The 22,689-nt window shown below is 30.5% G+C and overlaps 1 protein-coding gene across 2 annotated transcripts; it reads left to right on the forward strand.

Moving 5' to 3' along the window:
* Window positions 1–1,487: 1,487 nt before the first annotated feature.
* On the forward strand, window positions 1,488–22,145 carry LOC143079115 (deoxynucleoside triphosphate triphosphohydrolase SAMHD1-like). 2 transcript variants are annotated; one of them, XM_076254301.1, is made up of 15 exons: window positions 1,488–1,629; window positions 1,839–1,900; window positions 6,768–6,831; window positions 7,514–7,674; window positions 9,215–9,390; window positions 10,455–10,537; window positions 12,140–12,277; window positions 12,845–12,883; window positions 13,646–13,819; window positions 14,538–14,629; window positions 14,997–15,053; window positions 16,387–16,573; window positions 17,258–17,338; window positions 18,948–19,049; window positions 19,810–22,145. In XM_076254301.1, exons 3-15 carry the CDS (start codon window positions 6,823–6,825, stop codon window positions 20,047–20,049), a joined length of 1,539 nt encoding a protein of 512 aa, XP_076110416.1. In that variant the 5' UTR covers window positions 1,488–1,629; window positions 1,839–1,900; window positions 6,768–6,822; the 3' UTR covers window positions 20,050–22,145. The 2 variants fall into 2 exon arrangements, with proteins under 2 accessions (XP_076110416.1, XP_076110418.1); XM_076254303.1 differs by lacking the exons at window positions 1,488–1,629; window positions 1,839–1,900 and adding an exon at window positions 5,564–5,638.
* The last annotated feature ends 544 nt before the right edge of the window (window positions 22,146–22,689 follow it).

The raw sequence follows: 22,689 nt of genomic DNA on the forward strand, positions 1-22,689 counted from the left end.
AGACTTGATCACTTTGATAGGCCGCTAGCAAAAATACCACATGTGTAGATAGTCGGTAAGATAAATTCGTTACACGGTGTGCTAGTGACCTAATACAAGATATATGGGGTCAGTAAAATCCATATGGGGATTCGAGCTCCACTCTCACCCCATATGGAATTTGCTGACCCCATATATCTCGTATTAGGTCACCAACACCATGTAACTATTAGTACACGACATATACACAAATAATTGAAGCCAAAATCGTCATAAGATAAATTATCAATCGCCAATCTGATCATAATTACTAGTCTTCGTATTCGATGTATACAATTAAAGAAATGTTTTTATTTCACTATTTACAAATAGATATTTTTAACATATTTGCAATGTTTTAATATTTTAAATATTCGACGGGTATTTTCTAATTATCGTTACCACAATCACGTCATCTTCACCTCGAATTTGACTTATTGAATTAGAACTATCCCATGGTTTGTTATATAGTTTTGGCATATATCAGTATCTCCTGTTCTAGCGTCATTTTAAAAATATGTATACGCTTCAGAGTGCAATAAAATACAAAAAGAAGAATTAGGAGGTGAAAAGAGTAATTGTTTTGCATATCATTAAAAAATCGCAGTTGCTGTAAATGACACGTTATTTGTCTTAGAATTTTTAGTAACAATTGATATAAAGAATAACCAATGAAAATGTCGTAATATTGTCGATTAACGCATTGTAGGAATCATTTTTCCGTATCACACTCCATTCAGTGTACTGCCAGAAATATATCTTCATGCAAAAATAGATAACATGCCACACCCGTAATAGAACTGCTCTTATATATATTTATTATATATAAATTACTCCAAAAGAAAATTAATGAATATAAAAAACAATGATATAAACGAAATATTGTACAACATGTGTTAACATTTCATATCTTTTATTTGAAAATCTAACATTTTGTTTACGGCATTTATTAAGTAAATAATACCACATGCATTATTATTGCATTTCCAATAGGCCAAAAGACAATGCCACGTAATGTTAATAAACTCGGGTTTCGACTAACAGTTCCTCAATTAATCTAATAGACAAAAATCATCGTCATAGATAAAATCAATCTAATTAAAATTAAATCTCCGCAGCAAACAAGCATATTAAAAAATGATCGAGTGCTGCGAATAAGATTGTAGAGAAAATAATCTGTACACAATTAGCCATTTTCAAATAAAGTCTTTTGCACGATTTGCACAAGAACCTTTGTTTATCGATTTTGACTACAAATTCGTTCACGGCTTTTTTTATTTGAGTGGGTTTTTTTTTTACGTTTTAAATTTTGTCGTTTGTTTTAATTTCGATTTTAAGAAAAATATGCTGCATTTTTCAGTAAATAGTAACATTAAATAATGTGTCTCTAACTTTTTAGATATTTCATGTTATGAAATTGATTTTTCTAAGTAAATGAAAGTCGTTTGTTTAATTCATATCAATTTTAAAATACTCTACTCTTCCTCATTTATTTACTTTATAGTATACGATTTTATTGAGTGACCAGCTAAAACCAGCCTACTGGTGCGGTACTTACTGTGTATTGAAGACCAATTGGCGGTATAGTGATGTTTTCTGTTGTTTGATCAGGTAATTGTCTCTTTGACACATTTCCCGTTTCCATTCTATTGTATTATGTATTTATTGTGCAGTATGTGCTATTTATATCTTTTGAGATCTCATTCATTTGAATTGATTAAATAATCTGTTTTTATCTTCTCGTGATATCTTTAAAGACGCCTACTGTTTAAAACTGTATTACTCAATCAATAAGTTAAAGGATAAAATCAACTTTACAGTGACCCTTAAAGCCATATAGACCATCCAAACAGATTAAGAAGATTAACACTCTAAAGGAATTGTAAGTAAATCACAAATAAATTAAGGAGGCTCGAGGGTACAAAATTTTCAGCAAAAATTTCAACATTGTTTTGTTATTACAAATTTTATTTATAACACTATTATCACCCCCCTCTCCCTAAAAAAACAATTAGTTTTGGTCCCAGATGACTTTTAAAATGTTTATATCATTGAAAAAGCTCCAAATTGTCACCCTTTAGTGAAAAATTGTAATTTTTTGGCATTAAAATTGAAATATCTCATCGGTGACCTATATTTTTTATCATTTTTTTCAAATAAGCTGTACTGAAACTAAACTATTGTGAAACTTAAGGGATTTCTGTAATTCATTTCTTTTTTTATTTCGATATTACATAGAACACACAATTAAAAAAAACAGTATTTATAATGTATAAGAGAAAGTTTTATTTTGCATAAGCTACTGTTAATCAATTGATGTATATCAATTTAGGTGTTTGTAAACGAACATTAATATCTTGACTGTCCCTTTGGTATCGTTCGTCCCTCTTTTAATATCTTATTATAGTTTTACTATCTATGTAAGATTGACTCAAGTAACATTCAAATAGCAATTTGATAAATAGATTTCGAGTCATGATTCTTTTGAAATTTATGCGATCCCCCGCAGTTTGGACCTCGTGTATATACTTAAATTTATATTTATATCGATATTATAGAGGTAAATGTATCACTCCGTTAGGAGTTCCTGTTGTTTTATCATGGTGGCTGCAAATATAGAGGACATCGATAAAAAGTAAAATCACAACAATACTGAACTCCGAGGAAAATTTAAAACGGAAAGTTCCTAATCAAATGGCAAAATCAAAAGATCAAACACAACAAACGAATGGTTACATCTGTCATATTCCTGACTTGGTACAGACATTTTCTTACCTAGAAAATGGTGGGTTGAACATATTTTTTTTTATTTTCTGTCGTTTTCTGAATGTTATAGTCAAGAATTCTTCAGTTTTAAACATGTATTTGTATTTTTAAAATAACAAATAATCAACATAAATTTGATGGATCCCGTTATGATTGATTGGACGAATTTTGGCTTTGTTGTACGAAGTTCAAAACCGGCTTATGGTAAATTTATGTCGAAAAAAATGTGGATTTTTGGTGTAAGGCGTAACTGGTGCAGTACGTCAGGTAAAACCCCTTTTTTGCACAAAAATAAAGCAGTTTTACAAAATTGTAAAAATGTAAACTTTTAGTTATTTATGGTAGTAGAATGCTTCTGTTACATAAGTATGGACTGTTTTTGACAATACAATGCACATAAATCGGGAACTAGCATCATCAAGTCATGCTAAATTACCGTCTAAAATGAAAGTGGCCGCATTTGTGTTCATTCTTAATATTGAAATATAAGTTGTATTTGATGATAATACATAACATATATAAAGGTTGAGGATGAACACGGATACGGCCACTTTCATTTTTGACAAAAAAACATCTAAAAAGTGACATTTTGGGGCATTTCTATAGATTTTTCATATTTGAGCTTGAATCGGGGCGTTTTTAATGACTAAATCAGTTAAAATCTTTCACTTAAACTAATTGAATCAAATGAAATAGACACTTAAGTGTTTAAAAAGTGTCCAAAATCTTTTGTCAGATGATCCTGAAATTTGAGGCCAAAATCGGCCCTTACCGGACCTACTCCTTTGGATATGGTGTACGAATTTTAGCACCTCATGTTTGTGGTATACAATGTTTGGCACACGTTTATTGTTTTCTGTTTGGTATTAAATTAATATAATGATATATCCACCATTTACTAAATTTGAGAATGCCTGTACCAAGTCAAGAATATGACAGTTGATGTCCATTCGTTTGATGTGTTTTGTCGTTTGTTTTTGCAATTTGATTATGGACTATCCGTTTTGAAATTTCCTCGGAGCTCAGTATTTTTGTTATTTTACTTTTTGTTACATCTTGTGATCAATTTATTAGTAAAATAAGTGAAGACAGGCTAGTGATGCTGTACACAACAACTTAGACCGCCGGGATGTATTTTTATGATTTTACTTTTTATCAGCGACAAAGGCGGGCTTATAAGAACTTATAAAACTACCTTCTCTAATGTATTTTTTAATACTTTTTTAGTCTTTTGAACGTTTTTTATTGGCATGATTTTGTCAGTTCTTTTCGACTTGACATAAAACCTGCCCTGTGCTTTTTATGGCTCAATCCGCTTATACGTCGAATCGAGCTAACGTTTTTCATTCTATATAGTTGTGCTTACACATTAATCAAGTAACTTATAATAAACGTATTTATTTTGATGTAATTGGACAACACGCAAGGAAGGCTAGTAACACTATATATGTAATAATGTATTTTGCAGTGACGGATAATTTTTTTTACTGTAATAGACATATTATGACTTTGCTATTCTTTGAAATTACCAATAACAACCGCAGCTGTGTTCCTCAATAAAAGAGAGGCAAGCAATACCAGTAACAAAGGGAAATTCAATCTAATATGTCGAAACAAAATTAGAATTCCATGGCAAAAAAAACACAACATTTATCAAAACGCAACATTAAAAACTAGAGACTGAGAAACTCTGAATCCTAACAAATAACCATGCTTGAGGCAATATTGTAAATGGTGCTGCTTTCAATTCATGTTCAAAAATGATGAAAGACGGGAAATGTTGACAGCTACGAAGATTGAATTGAAAAAGATGTACTTTTGAAATAAAGTTTAAATTAAAGAGATACTTATTTAAATTAAGACCTTATGCAGATCAATGTATGTAGTGAAAATTTCTTTAAAATGAATTGATTTTAATATCCTATTAAACAGAAAAGGTATTCATCCGGCAAAGTCCTTTAAAATAAGTTGTGTGCTCTTATCAACAAAAAGATGCAGAATTATTGTCAAAACTTGTATGTATAGGAGTATTTAAACTTTGAGAAGTCAAATTAAACAAATATTTTCATAGCACTGTATTTTAAATAATATCATATTTTGACGAAATTGAACATGTTCCGTCCGATAGAGTGTTTAAGCGATTAATTTGATTATTTTTTATTCAACTCTTATACACTAAAGAGGAAGGCCAGTACTTATGGGATTTATAGTTAAAATAAGATATGTTCGTGAAATATTTATATTTGCATTTTAAACTAACTTTATGTTGTGATCTGTTTATTATCAGTTACAATCAATTATATACATGCATCTTGATATTTGAACAGGGGATGGTAAATAGCAATCTCCGGAGTTTGTTCTGTCCCGACGTAGTCGGTTAAATGGATAAGTTCGAATTACTCGCCATTGATCTAATGATTCTAATTACGATAACAGTGTGAACTTTGTATCAGATCTGTTCTCTGAATGTCAATGTAATGTTCAAAATATCGTCTATTTTTTTTTTAATAATTTGTAATGTACAGCAGACGATAAAAATGAAAACACACACACGATTTTATAACAATATTACAATTTAAAGTATGTTAACAATCAGATCATTAAAAAAGTAAACTTATCGACAGACAGAAAATCTCACATCTTAGATTAGAAAATAATCAGATAAATAAAATTTAAATATCTATGCTTTTATATATTTAAATATCGTTTATACTATCAAGTCTTTGTCGATTTGCTTAATCAATACAAGTGTGGACACAGATCAGTGTGGTAAGTATTAGCATGTTTGGTTGTGACGTATGAGTTGGCATTGTGCAGGATTCGACTTAAGTCTTATTTTAAGTACTTGCCTAAGGTAAGTGACCATCATATATTAACCGTCCATCTGATGGAGACGACAACTTTTCTAAATTATGAACCTACTTAAGAAATTGGTGTACTGCCATTTACAGACATGAAATGATTGCCTCGCATCATGGTGAGGAGCTATAAGTTTCAGTTGACATACACGCCTTCATGAAAAAATTAACTAACAAAAAAAAGATTCTGATTAGTTCCTGTATATATCGGCTGAGATACAGCTAAAGTTATTTAATGAGATGAGTTTTAGACGTTTCTGGTCTCAGGATAAGACATTAAATGTCGTAAAATCAATTATGTGTATTTCAGTTCCGATCATTTGTCATTGATTCGTGTTCGCTTTACACTGAAAATCAATATGCAAGTATTAATTATAAATACGTGTTGACTTGTTTTGTTAATCTGCAATGTGTACAATTTATTTTGCTAAAATATGTTATCATACAATGTTTACAAAAATTTAATATTCAACAGAGCAGCTCATGTTTGTTTCTAAGAAACATCATGACTGCTGTTTTCCATCGTTTGATGTCTTTGAGCGTATAATTCTGCAATTTGATAAGGGACATTCCGATTTGAAGCCCGGTATTTTTGTTATTTTACTCTTTTACTGATCTAAATCCAATGAAACGATAACTTTTGCTTAGTTGAGTTGCAATACTGTAAATTCAGAAGTAATAGCGTGCATTTATTCTTGCGATTTTGTCATTTTAAACTTAAAAGGGATTTCAATGTTTATGATTTTGTGAAAAATCCTGTTTAATTCATATAAATATTTCAAAATTCGAATTCAAATTATTGCGTTTCCAACTCTGTCGCATTTTTCCCAATAATAAAAGTCTCGCATTAATTTCTGAATTTGCAACTCAACTGAGCAAATGTAAATCGAATACACGTCTTTTGGACTCTGTTGGATAGTTACTAATCATTCCACATCTGCTGAATATTTTCCTGAAGTTGTACGCTTAGCTGTATATTAGAAGAGGTAATACGATGCCAGTTTTACCTTTGAAGATAAAAAGGCACTTTTATGCATTGCCATGGTGTTATTTATACAAGTTAACATTTGAAATATTGGTGAGTTTTTTTTATACATATTTCATATTGAGTAGATATATTTATAGATATTAGAACATAAATTGAAAGCAGCAGACAGATAGACCAAAAAGCCAGTGAAATATGTCGAAGGTAAATTGTTACAAACTATTATTTTTTTTCCAATTAGTTTCAACTTTGTATTTAATCAAATTGTTTTAAACCTACTATTTTTACCCCAGAATGACTTCGACTAAATCGACATTCTTTTTGTCTGGTAAGATGACTCGAACTGATTGAATGTAAGTGCAGTAGCTCAGCTTTTACAAAAACATGCAAATAAGTACCTCATCTCTGATGCCTCGTGATTAGAAATTTCACGGTCTATCAACGTAAAAGAATCCATGAAACCCCATTAAACTAATATTGAACGGTTTCACAAATGGCTTGCCAATATACAGTGTAACTTGACTAATCCGGCACACTTGAGGACCAGACAAAATTGTCTGATTAAGCAGGAAGTCTGAATACTGAGGATTTTTTTTGCAAGGATAGGCATATTTTGGGACCATGAAAATGTGTCGGTAAAAGCAGTATGTTGGAATGCTCAGGTGTCGGAAAAGGCAGGTTACACTGTATATGCTTGATAAAGATTAATTTCTGTTGTTATTCTGTAAGTAACTGTTAATTTTCAGCCTCTTTTTAATAAATTTATTTTGAATAATGCGATAAGATTTTTATTTTGGCGATATATAAAGTTGTCTAATTATAAATTATTCATACTCGCATTAAATTTAATTTAATAACGATAACTTTTAACTTTTGTATTCTATAGATCTTCAATGATCCAATACATGGGACAATCATGCTGGACCCGTTACTTGTTAAAATAATTGATACACCTCAGTTCCAACGACTGAGAAATATCAAACAACTTGGTGGGTGTTATTTTGTGTATCCTTCAGCAGCACACAACCGTTTTGAGCACAGCATTGGGTAAGTGAAATATGGATTAAAATGTTTCTTGAATCTGAAAAAAAAACACAGGAAATTAAGGCTTGTATCTTGTTTTGTGATAAAAGATTAGTACAAATGTACTTTAAATATTTTATAAACAGATTTTGGGTTTTCAGTTTGGAAAACACCAAACTTCCGAAATAAAGCAAGCAAAAGATCCAAAAGGTTTATTGACTCTCTAATTTGTTGAATTAATTCCAACTGGCTCATGACAAACAAACCAAAAAACAAACAGACGTCAAACAGTCTGTATGAATGTAACAATATGTTTTATTTCGCATTAATGTTAAAATAATCTGTAAATCTCACAAGGGTATGCATCATTCATTAACTGTTTCTGGCTAAATAAAGTAATTGATAATAACATGTTACTGTTCAAGCTCTGCGTTTGATATATTTAATGATGAACAACACCTTTTCACCAAAATAGTTTAGATTTTTGTTTCTGTGCTATAATTCTGTACAATTATTCTGGGTATTGATAATAATTGGGGTTTTTTTGGGGTTTTTTTTTTTTGGTTTTTTTTTTTATTATCCATTACACTTCATATCTATAAATACTGTACTGCGTTATACATATCATATATACAATTTTATAACATCTTGAAGATGGTCTTTACAATACTACACTCATGCATACTCTTACACATTACAGCATATCAATTTGCTTTCTTCTTTTTCTTCTTTTTTCTTCTTTGAATTTAAATTCTAAATAAAGAATAAAAAAAGTAATAAAAAAACTTTCTTATTACATTTCAAAACATAACAATGTTATCATGTTCTATCAATGAAATTGCTGTATGAAATCTTCAATTACGAACTACAATTACTGATATTGATATTTATATGCCTCACGGAATTGAAACACTTTCAATTTAAATTTGTTCCTCAATGTGCACAAGTTATCCGTCTATAGTATCTATAGTATGTTAAGTGTTGTGTGGCATTGCTGCTATTTTTTTAACAATGGCTTTTGTGAACCCCTTATCGTAATTTGATAAAATAAGCACACATACTCTCTTATACTAAGCTAAAATTATCACAGTTATATTTCCATGACTAAAATCTACAGACCTAACGTTGAAACTAATATTGTAAATTATTGTAAGCACTTGTATAGATATTTTTATATAGATTAGACCGTTGGTTTCCCGTTTAAATGGTTTTACATTAGTAATTGTTGGTGCCCTTTATAGCTTGCTGAACGGTGTGAGCCAAGGCTCTGTGTTGAAGGCCGTGAATTGAGCAATAATGGTTTACTTTTATAAAATGTAACTTAGATGGAGAGTTGTCTCATTTGCACTCATAACACATCTTTCTATTTCTACTTAGAATCTGGTATAAGTAAACATTCTACTACAACTTCTAACCAATTCTTTTGTTGATTTATTCAACTTAATGTCTAAATTGATGCTACATTTTTTTAAGATGGAACTCTTTGGTGTATTTTAAAGTGAAACATCTAGCTGGTTTTTTTTCAAAGATAACTTGTAAGGTATATACATATTTATATATTCAGGACATGTTTCTTAGCCAGTAAATTAGCGCACCAATTAAAGGAACGACTTGACCAAGACATAGAGAGGTTAGAGAAACATGAAGAAACGAAAACATATGCTAAGAAACTGAAAAAGGCGAAAATGACACCGAAGGACTTATTGTGTATAGAGATAGCAGGCTTATGCCATGATATAGGTATGCAAAAACATAAGACAGGTACCAATATGAAATAAAAACTATAATTTGGAAAAACAACATCACAATGCTTAAATAATTTAAAAGAAAAGAACTTGTCCACTTTTATACAGATAAAATAAAGACTGAATAACTAATTTTCAAATACTATGAAGTGAAAACTCAGTAGATAATAAGCAGTATACACAATACTGTTTGGTAAATACGTTGAAGTATCTACTGTATTCGATTTAGAATAAGGGATAACATGGCTAATCGATTGAATTCTTTTCTTTTTATTATGCAAAATTGATATACGTGATTTGCCTATCATCATAATGTAACATTGCGCCTAATTGGATTCCTAACTTTACCTATTTTGTTTTCATAATTTTCATAACATTCGTTGAACATCTAATTTCTTGGTTCAACTGTCCCCACGAAATCCACGAAAATTGGTATCCAACGAATAATAATGAATCCACAGTATCTAAATGGGTTATATTTCTCTGATTTGGAATAGTTCAATCTTAAAAAGTTTGATTGTATATATTGCAGTAAAAAAATCATGGTCAACTTTTTACACATTTAGACTTTGATGGAGAGTTGTCTCATTGGCACTCATACCTCATCTTCTTATTTATATTTACGGAAAAAATGAAAACCAAACTTATTGAAAATGAACATAAGATATAAAACAATCACCTGTGGGAATAAAAACTCGAACTAAATGACTCAAAATTGAAAAAGACCAGGGGAGTCCGCTAGTATCTGTTACAATGCTTGCATCATTCGACATTTAATTAAACATTCGTTTGTAATAAACATGCATTATTCAATGCCAAGACTTTTTCAATAGTAGTAGTTATAAACATTTTGTTATGTAAGACACACGACAGAGTTCAAACATCGTCACTGAATTAAAAACAAAAACAATATGTCTATCAAGCGAAACATTATGGCAGCTGGTATAGTTTTAACCTACTGACGTATTAAATGCTTTATATATATTAAACGTAGGTTTGACGACGTAATACGTCTCTTTCTCACCAAAACAAGTATTGTTATAAATTCTCTCTTTTTAGGACACGGGCCATATTCACATTTGTTTGATCGATTGTTCAACAAAGCGATGAAAAAGAAGGACCCGAGTACAGTGGAATGGCAGGTTTGTAGCAACAAATTTATGGATATTAAATATTATCATATTCCTAAACTTAAATGTTAAAGGCCTATTTACATGAATTATTTCAATGATTAAAGCAATGACATGTTTAGAATATCAACAATGGCATAATTACAGACGTTGAGGTACAGTGGACATAGTTTTCTTTAGAATAAAAGAACACATAATTTTGTAAAACATCATGCTTTCCTTTGTATTTACCATTATTGGGAACGCTCACAGTCCAATATTAAAAAGTATATATAAGATTAATTGAAAGAGCTGTAGATTTATATAAACGAAATAGATAAAACTAAAAACCAACTCCATTTAAAGTCAACTTCGCCTGTAATTTGAAAAAAGGTGAATTGTAAATAATACCAGTAGCGAATTGCTGACTACTAAGGTGATGATAACCCCGGGAACTGGAAGTCTACCAGTAGAACTGTCGACACAATATTTAAAATTGGATGATGTTTATTATTTATTTTGTTTTCTGTAGATGTTAAAACACATAAAAAAAGTCTACAATATCAAAGTATTTTCTTTCAAATGAGTGTCATATGAGTCTATTCTGGTTGTCTAACAGAAATATCATATAACTTATATACGAAAATTAAACGATTTCTTTTTTAATAAAACTGTATCTACTGAGACAACAACATATTTGTCATGGTAGCAAGACACATGTTTAGATAATTTGGATTTTTAAAAGCTTAAGTTTAAGTGATCATAGACCCATTGAATATTAGGATCATGATGTTTAACAACCTCGCATCCATCAGTTGATTTTAGTGATGACTTCAAACAACCTGTTTGGGTCGATATTTTCGGAAATAAAGGCGAAAGATACCAAATGCATAGACAAAGTCAAAAGTCGAAAACGAACAAACAATGCCATTGCATAAAAACAACGAAAAAAAACTAAAAGACATACACTAAATAATGACCAAAAACCGGAATTAATCCTGAGTTGACTGGAAGGGTAGCCGAGCTTGCTTCACATGAGTCACCTGCTGTCTTATAGATTAGACAGTCACGGTATTTTTCTATCTTAAGTTCATGTATTTAGTTTTGATTTTATATTTTTTTATTCTCATCGGAATTTTTCTAATGCTTAGTTCGTTTCTGTGTGTGTTACATTTTAATGTTGTGTCGTTGTTCTTCTCTTAAATTTAATGCGTTTCCCTCAGTTTTAGTTTGTTACCCGGATTTGTTTTTTTCTATCGATTCATGAGTTTCGAACAGCGGTATACTACTGTTGCCTTTATTTGAAACGTTAAAAAATCATTTTTAAAGGGTAAATTACTGAGTAAATTTTTATAATAAAAAATAAGTACAGAAATATAGACGTAAGTCAAATAGAAACAGACACATGCATAGTTTAACAGTGAAACGACGAACAGACAAAACTCACACAAATTGAAAACGGAAGATACAAATAATTCATGTGCTCCAGAAGAATGAGCAGCTCCTTGACAAATAGTTATACCTGTCGTGTTACTCATTGTAATTTTAAATAGGTGACAATAATATAACATTGATACATTTGAGCGTCTGAACCGTATTTACCAATTTTTAATTCAAGCGTATTTTTTATCTTAGCATGAAGATGTGTCAAGTATGATGATAGACCATATGATTGCCACAAATGAGGATCTTAAGGACGCATTTGTAAACAAATTTGATACGGATTGGGAGAATAGAAAAAAATTCATAAAAGACCTCATCGAAGGAAAAAAGGTTGATCAATCTCTATAAATATTAAAAAGTGCACATGTTTCTATGTACCAGAAATGTTCAAGTATGGTGATAATTCAAAGGAAAAAAATTAAGCTGATAGTTTATGCTTTCTATTCATTTAGTTACAGGTAACTGAAAAATACAAAATATTTTTGGTAAATCTCTATGATTTTGAAAGTTCCTCCAATTTAATATTGAGATTATATTGTAATTTCATGAGCTATTCCCTTTCCGTAAGGCATTCTATATAATTTTCATCTATAACCAGACATATACTAGTATTCCAGAAACATTAAGTTATGGTTAATTTGTGCTCATAAACCGTAATTTCATGACCAGGGTATTTTCTAAATGTGTCATTCCCTGCGTTGTGTTTTCGTAATTTTAAGCAAAGTTTACTTATTCACATCTATATGAATATGTGGTTTCAGACTTAGTAATTGTTTTGGGATTCTTGATCATGATATTAATGGTTGATAAACGTTATCATAACATTTTCCTCTCACAAATTACTCGTCCTCGTATGTAATCGGAAGTTTCCATATCATAGTATAATTCATTTTCCAGGAGAAAACAGATAAGAAAGCAAGATACTACATGTATGAGGTAAGTTCATAGGTGTATTTTTTTCTAGGTTATAAACTCTGATATTTAAATTGTTGAGGGCACACTATATCGAACTATATTGAAAGTAAACGAGACCAAATATTGTTTAAATAATCGTTAAAAATGTTTACTCATACAAAAAGTTGAATGACGACAATAACATATATCTGTAGAATAAAATCAAAATGAAAATCATTCGTATAGCACAATAAGACATTTTCCTGGTAGGATCCTAAAATATTTAATAATAAGTTGCGTATATTACACAAGGATATTAGTGTGTTATCAGCAATCCGCAATATATGGAGTGAAGAACAGTTTGATTTGACAAGGCTTTACTAAAATTTAAAAATTTAAAGAAAAAAAATGAATGTTTTCTTTCGTATTTTGTACATGTCAAATAATTGGAACACATTCCAGGTTAAATCCACCATGTTACGTAAGGAGATACTTATAGGAATGTATGCAGACTTTTTCAAAACAACGATATAATTATTGAATATCCGTGTAAATGCATCCTCAGTCCTCGAAAATTGATACATACCAAAATAAATGAATCTACGGTAAATCTGTCAATTTACATAATTAATAAATGTCCTCGTTTAGAGATATGAGTTCTACCTCACCTCCGAAAAAGAACTAACAACCAAACGCCAAATTAATCTTGGGTCGAAAAATTTAAAATTTGAAACCTTCTTCAGATTAAGATTTTAGAGGACAATGTGTTACAAATATTATCATTGTCTTTGAAATTAATTGTAGATTGTAGCAAACAAGCGGAATGAGATAGACGTTGATAAAATGGACTATTTTGCTAGAGATTGTCATGGACTCGGAATGAAAAGTAACTTTGACCATCTTCGTTACATCAGTCAATGTAGAGTGATGTTCTCCAGTGATAAACCTGATGAAACGACTATTGCTGTTCGAGACAAGGTTAATACACAATTGTTTATACACGTTCATATACATGATATAGGATACTATCCAAAAAGGTCTCAACATTATTATTTTATTGGCCCCGAGTACACTGGAGAGGCATTTATTGTCGAAATGCACATCTGTTGCAGTGCAGTATTACTGGTACCGTTAATTTAATCATATGAAAGAACTGGTACATGGGATTTATCATCATATGTATACTGAAAATTTATTTCAAATACCTTATTAAAATATTCACCTTTTTCTACCAAAATTAGAACGTAATCTTAGATTACACAATAACTATTATTTAAATGTCAGTAAAGATTAAAAGTACAGCACAAAAATAGAGAAGATACTGATATACCTTTTTATTTTTTTTAATTTTTTTTAGGTCTAGCCATATGTGTACGTGCCACGTCCGAGTTCAGAACTTCATCAGTGATTTTTTTTATTTTACTGTTTGTCCTTTTATCCTGTGTGATATATTGGTGATGGGTCATTTCTCGACTCTCCAGAAAAATTTAGCCAATACCTATAGTACGGATAAAACTGTAATATACAGTTGTAGACAGCATGACTTGTAGATTATTATAGAGTGTGATTTTACTGTTGGCTTCATTTCTCATTTGCCTATACAGAAATACCCTGTTAGTTATAGTTGTATCCTAAACAAAACACAATATGACAATACCTCTTAATTGCTTGCTTTATAACTTCTCCTTCACTGCAGGAAGAGTATAATCTGTATGAGCTGTTTCACACCCGAATTGGACTTTTCAGAAGAGCTTACTACCACAAAGTAACAAAGGCAATAGAGATAATGTAAGTCAGGAAATCTTTGACGAAAACAAAATATTGTGATTGGCTATAAATAAGGCAACAGTTGTATACCGCTGTTCAGTAGTCATAATTCAATTCAGCAAAACCTAATCCGGGTAACAGATAAAACAGAGAGAGAAAAAAAGTACTAAACAATGGAAAATTTTACAATAATGAGGTCTATTAATCACATCAAAATTGTCAATGGAAAGTAAGAACATAGTCACATTGTTGAACATTTCATTTAATATCGAATGAAATGGTATCATTATGAATAATATTTAATAATCATTGATTTCATGTTTATTGCTTATTACATGTCATATCTAAAGATTTTTCTAAATTGGAACTATACTCTATTTCATTTTAGGTTCACTGATGTTTTAGTAGAAGCCAATGATCACCTCTTGTTTAAGAATAACAGCGGGTAAGACAATTGGATGGTATAGTTCGTGTGATATTTTAAAACAAAATGCCACTCGTAGCATACAAAAGAATTATTAGACACAAAACATCCTTAATCGTACGCTTTGTCTGGATGATAATGAAAAAGGGGTCGCTTATCATCTGTAAAACACATAGTAAATAAAGGCAACAACAGTAGTATACCGCTGTTCTAAAGTTATAAATCGATTGGGAGAAAAAAAAATCCGGATTTTAAACTTAAACATCAACTATAAGAGTAAAACAACGACATAACAGAAGCACTGAAGAGCAACAAAAGACAAAACGACAATGAACACTCAGAGAAACGAACTATAAGATTAAAACTGCCATTTTTCTGGATTGGTACTGGACATTTCAAGAAAAATATGGTGGATTGAACCTGGCATGCGACTAGCTTAACCTCGGGCTTTTATAAAAACAGAATATAACAAAACAGACGATAACAAGTCTTGAATAGAACACACTTACCTAAAACGAAACATTATAAATATGCTATATAATTCGCTTTATAATAACAGATGACACTGACTTATGTAAAAGAGGGGCGAAAGATACCAAAGGAACATTCAAACTCATAAATCGAACATAAACTGACAATATTTTGTAACATTTTGTTATTTTTTTTACCTCAAAGAACATTATTACACATCTGATCTTTTACATTGTCATGAATTGACTCGGATAACAGAGTTAGTTCGAGTATCTCTGCTATTACCGATTTCTACACCTTTTCTGTAAGTGTCTCTTTTATCTGACTTTGCATGTCCCTTAGAATGTTTTAGTTTTTATTCAGTTGTAATGTAAGTTTGTGATGAATGTTTACACAGGTTTGGCTGCTGCTATTATTGTCACATTAACCTATTATATCTGTTTGGATTGCTCAACCATTTTTTTTAATTGAACGGAACTATAAACAACTGTCATACCATCGGGAAGTTTAACTAGCTGTTCCACCAGGTTTAACCCATAATTTGATATTAGATTTTAAGGACTTTCCTTTGAATTTGCCCTGGAGTCCGGTATTTTTGTTATCATGTTTTGTTAGTTACTAAATTTATTAGGAAAAAAGTTCAGTAAACACATATGATTTGTTAAAAATTTTTTTTTTCATAATTAATTATCAAGCTATCACTCTGACGTAAAAATCAAATTATCTTATTAACCGAATCTAAGATACATTGGTTGCATCTATATTAATCATGACACATTTACTAAATGTGTTGTGTCTGATAAACACATAACCTGGTTTACCAAACCTTTTATGATTAGAATATCGTGATTAAGATAATTGAATTCAATATCTCATTTTAAAGACACACTGTTAAGATGAGTGAGGCCTGGCAACACCCAGAGGTATATGAAAAGCTTACTGATAGCGTTTTTGATGAAATTTTAATGAAAGAGGATTCGAATAAACAACTGGAAATAGCTAAAGAGTTGATCAACAACGTTTACAAACGCAAATTGTACAGCCTTGTCGATGAAACGTCACCAGTGACGGTAAGTAAAATTCTTTTATTATTTATTGTTAATACATTAACTCATCATAGATACCAGGATTGCAATTTTGTAATTGCCCAAGATTGACTAAAATATTTAAACAAAACGTATTCTGTGGCACGTCTTTTTTCAGTGTTTTGCCTTAAACTCGTTAATAAAAGATTTTACAATTGTGTCGTGAAATTATTTTTAGATGTTGATAAGATCAAATGACTGTGTGAGATTCATACTATTGGTATAATAAGCTGTGAAATAAATGTGAAGATATATGAAAATCATTAAATAGTGCTACGTTGACGTCGAATCATATTTCTTCTTAATCAAACTAGACGAGACGAATTAGAAATAACTTAACTAAAATTAAATAGAATGCAAAACAATAAAAACAAATACCCAAAAATACTAATTAAACCTTTGGCAACAAATAAGGGTATGAATATCTACACAAAGGAATACACATAATTTGTTTTATAAATGCCTTATGTCCACCATATATTATTATAACTGTCATATTTAAGGGAAAACAAAATAAAAAGTGTAACTTGTACGTTAAAAATTTTGCAACTTTGAGTGGACACAGTATCATTATTTGCAAAACATAATCAATATGGTATTCATTGTTGAAATTGTTAGGAAAACAATATTGTACAATACAACTTCAGATTTTATTATTTCCAAATTCAGAAAATAGAAAAACAAAAAGAAACCATGGAAACACTTTTGTTAGAGAATACAACACTTAGTGAAGATGATTTTACAGTGCAAGTAAGAAATGATGATATTATTGTGCGTTTATTTTTTCTACATTGGCTAGAGGTATAGGAGAGGGTTGAGATCTTTAAAAACATGTTTAACCTCGCCGCATTTTTGTGCCGGTCCCGAGTCATGAGCCTCTGGCCTTTTTTAGTCTTGTATCATTTTTTATCTTAGTTTCTTGTATATAATTCGGAGTTTAGTATGACGTCCATTATCACTGAACTATAATACATGTGTTTAGGGGACAGCTGGGTGCAGGAGTTTCTCGCTGCATTGTAGACCCATTGGTGGCCTTCGGCTGTTGTCTACTCTATGGTCGGGTTGTTGTCTCTTTGATTTATTCCCAATTTCTTTGTTATAGCAGCAAGTTTAAGTTTGTGTCAAATTTTGATTTTGTCTCACTTCATGGTTTTTTCGAATGTATCCTTTTATCATATATTATTCATTTTTGCGAATAAGAAGTGAGACTCGGAAATATTTCGTAATGACATTCTAGCATTAATCACGTAATGTCTTAGTGTCCACCCGCTACACTCTATGAATAAAATGCAGGTGACCGTACATCATTCTACCAGTAACATATATCCTGCTCAATCGTATGACGTTTATATATTTCAGTTACAACTAAAATCGCACCTACAAAACTATTCCGGTCACCATCACGAATTGGTTGATCGATACCACATGTATGTATATCAACTTCCTTTCGACATGTAGTGCCGTAATGAACATGTTATGAATATGCTCGTGTGTGCGTACAACTGTCCAAGATTTCTTTAAGCGTTAATTTTACATAATTGAAAAAGCAATAAACAATAACAGCAACATACAGGATGCATTATAAATGTATTATTCAAATTCCAAAATGACGTTTTTCAAATTCTTTTAGTTTACATCCATGGGAAAGTACGAATAAATTGTATGTCAGCTGAACTGCAACGTCATGATTCGTTTGCCACTCAAACTTTGTATGTTTCAATAAATGTGATGCACGCGGTCAATCGGTGTAATTGCGTCGTTCAACGACTCGAAATTGTGACGTACGAACTGGAGCATTTTACTGGGAAATGCACGTCAAAATATTGAAACATAGGCAAACGATGATACAAGTTTGATGAATTTAAACACACGCAAGATGTAAAAGGATTTTCTGAGTAATACCATAAGTTATCATACAAAAGAAAATGATATGGCTATATTTGTTTGTGGTTTGCATACAAAATATTTGTTGGACGTGATACACATTTTAAACTCCAACATTTACAACGATCAATTCCTTCTTTTTCGACAGAAACACACATTATAATTACATTTTCGTCATTATATAACATCATCCTAACTGTTCTAAGCATAATTTTACTATGTCACCAATTCAGTTTCGATGAAGGATGAAAAGTAAAATCACAAAATTACTGAACTCCGAGGAAAATTCAAGGAGAATTGCCGTCAAAAATTTATTAAGCATACCAGACCAGAGTGGGTATAAATCTCACAGATGCATGACACATTCGCTTTAAAAAATACAAATCACATCACAATGTTTGGAAAACCGATTTCACAAATGTTACAATTTAGCGACGCTACTGACTCCTATATTTATTTATATTCTAATTCACAGAAAGTAACTTATTCGTGTGGAATGGGACCACGTAATCCGATCACTTCAGTATATTTCTATACGAAAGATAATGATACGGACTGTTTTCCAAAGCAAAAGAAGGTACAAGTATTTTAAAGTGTCATTTTCTTTTTTTTTCAAAAATGAGGAAAAGGTTTGTAGAAATACAGTTTAATAGAGATACATTGAACTATTGCTTTTAACTTTTTAAAACAGATTTAAAATTTATTATTTATTGTTCAAATAGTGAATTGTATTTTCAATAATGTTTAGCATATATAAAACATAAAAGTAAAATAACAACACTACCAAAGGCCAAGGAATATTATAAACGGAAAATACCTTATCAAATGGCAATATCAAGAGCTCTGTCATATTCCTGACTAGATACAGTCATTTGCTTATGTAGAAAATGATTGATTTAACTTGGTTTTGTAGCTAGCTATACTTCTCACTTGTATGTAAACATGTCAAATTGAAGTACAGAAGACAACATTTTGTTAAAATCTTTTTTATTATGAAAACCAAAACTATATCAACAAAGAAAGAAAAAAAGACCCATAAACACTATAGACAAAACACATAAACAAGAATGAAAGACAGGAATACAAAAAAAAAGATCATAGCACAATAACACAATGGCGATATGTTTAGATACCGAGCAACGCCAAATATATAACAATATAAGACGCAATGAAGATGATAAACAACAATAGCACGTAGAATCCAGTAGAACATTATTTACACATGTCGCATTGTTGTCTCTGTATATCTCTAGTTTAACAGCAAAATGTCTTTTATGTCTTGCAAATATGAACTAAAACATGTTTTCATTTAAGAGTAAATATCTTTCTTTTTTCAGCCCTCGCTGTTTTTACCTCAAATATTTGAAGAGGAAACTTTACGTGTTTATTCAAAGAATGATGCAAATATTAATGTTTTGAAGAAAGAAACAGCTAAATGTTTGATAAAAGTTGGATTGGAGTCAGTGAAAAATTCAGCGATCGATTCGGAACACCAGGGAAATGCGGCAAGTAAACGCAAGTTGAATGCAGATGGCAAATCTGGTCCCTCAAAACCAATAAACAAAAAGTCACGTTAAGATTGGCTTATAATAATCAGGACTAGTAGAATATGTAGATTTTTTTAGATTAATTTATTCAATGTTTTTACACATTTAAGTTTTTACTGTTCTTCGATTTTCATATACACATGAATTGACATTTTTATATGTATGTATAACCACGAGTTATCCTAAAGAAAATCAAAAGAGTATAATAATATTAAAGTCATAAGAAACCTCAAATTAAAAAAAATAATGCATATGTTTTTTATAACTCAATGGATAGTTTTCATTATAAAACTTATGTACATATACTTTTTTTCTGAAGAAAATTCTTTTATTTATTCATATTTAGAAGAACTTCCCCGACATATTTTCCGTATGCAAAGTGACCTCAGTGTGACCCATCTCGTAAAAATCCGGTAATCGCAATACGCATGGATGTCCTTAAAATAAACTTTTATCTGAATTTACATGATAAACACGTGCTCAATTTCCATGCTTTTTTGTTGATTTTTTGTTGATTGTTGACAAACAGGTGACAATCGTTAAATTTCGTCTTCAAAACATGAACTTTAATTACCTGCCATATTTTCACAACAACACTGACCGATTGAAAAAAAAATTGACGATTATACGAAATTTATGCGAAAAAAATAAAAATTCTTGAACAGAAGACTAAGTTTATGATGTTTGTATGCATTGGTTCAAGAATTGAAAGAACATTACTTTTCACCGGTCACTCGTTTCTTATGACTTTAACCTTTGATTAGGCTGCATGCTAAAAAAAATATACTAGTCAACAAAAGAAACGATACAAGGCAATGTATTTTGCCATATAAAATGAAAATGGATACAATGTACTAAGCTTAATGATTACCTGATGAATATAATATTAACAAAGTGTTATGTTCTATCAAAACCATTGATTTACGGCAAAAACCCGACATAAGTTTGGATTTTTTTGTTATTTGGAAAATCTCATTTTCACCTCACAAATTAGAAAAAACGATATGAAAACTTTAAAATAAAACATATTTTTTTTTGTCTGCTTAAAATTTTGAATAACTTTGCAGATATTTGAATATTTAATTATCATCTTCGAAATTATAGTCATCATTTTCCGCAAAGTTAATTTGACCCCTGTATTTAATAACACGGTATTTTCTATTTTTCTAATTTGGTCAGATTCTATTAATCATATGCCTTTGCTTTGAAAACGAATGTTTGTCATTGAACAATTTAACAGGTTTTTCTATGTAAAAAGTTAAATCACACTTTTGAATGTTTCGATAACTTGGAGTTCATCGTTTATTTTGTTGGCAAGTATATTATCATCCTTTACCACCGACAAAACATAGCTGATCTTAAATATACACTATCTCATTGACACTATACATCATGTATTGTGTTTCAACGCTAAATAACGCCGACGAGAAAAGGCATTACTTGACTTACAAAAGCTATATTTTTATGCAGCCTAGTTGGTCAAATGGTAAACGGCGCTGGAAATAATGCAGGTGCTTTGCCATGATGTCAAAGAAGCAATGGTTCTATTTAGCAATTGTTATTTTACAAACGTAAAAGAGAGGATTGTGTTTGTGTGTTTTGTAGATGTATTTTGTGGCAAAACCAAGACTGTGAAAGTTAAGCCATAATGGTGATGCTAATCTTTTGAAGTACATTTAATCATATTAGTAAGCTGATTGAATAATGAAAAAAGTTATTTTTAAGACATTGATTTATCATTCGAATTTCACATTCAGGGATAAGTGGTGTATCATCAAATTATAGGGGCCAAACTATAAACCCTAATTTATCAGTGCCGCTTTAAAGTTACTATGCAATATCATTAGAAGTTACAATATTTTCGCATTATCATCTATGATAGTTAAATCTTGTGACTTGTGTAAAATAACATTTTTATATCTGTAGTATGTCAGATAAGTACGATATCTTTCTCATTTCTCTCTCATAAAGTTCAATAAAAAAAATAATCATGGATACCAAAAGGAAACAGTGCTAGATTGCTTTTTATTCATGATAAAGTGTGATATTTATTTTTAAATTATATTATATTTATTGGATATTTATTTAATTGTAGTTTTATTTGGTCATTAAAAGTGTAAAACGTATTGTTTATGTTTTATCATATAAAGAAGCCTGGTGAATCAGAAAAAAAGTCCAATCGATTTAACACCAAATGAAAACATAAACTATACGATATCACATGTAAGTTCTTTGTTTCTTTGGTTGTATTTAAATTAATCAAATCAGAAGGTTAAACAGCAAGTTTTGGCAGATAAAATATTCTGGTGTCGAAGTGTAGGATCCTAAGAGATTTTAACAGAAAATGCACTAAGGAAATTGAACATAGTGGGTAAAAGTGAGAGGTAGAATACCAATTTCCATTGGAATGTGATTTATTTTTGAAAACCAGCAGTTTGGAAAAGTTTTGAAGGAACAGGAGAACTGTCCATGGTCAAATTTGCTTTAAAAATGCATAATTTGTATTATTTAATTGACTTAGAATTAGTTAAGACAACACATGGTTTGTCGATTGTAGTCGCTATACAATTCCGTAATATATAAACTTTAAAAGTTTTATACGAAATGTATTATCATTTGCAGCATGATATTACCATTTTCTGGTCTGAGAGTTTACTAAAATCTTCCCTG

Source organism: Mytilus galloprovincialis, chromosome 6 (genome assembly GCF_965363235.1).
Source record: "Mytilus galloprovincialis chromosome 6, xbMytGall1.hap1.1, whole genome shotgun sequence".
Classification (NCBI taxonomy): Eukaryota; Metazoa; Mollusca; class Bivalvia; order Mytilida; family Mytilidae; genus Mytilus; species Mytilus galloprovincialis.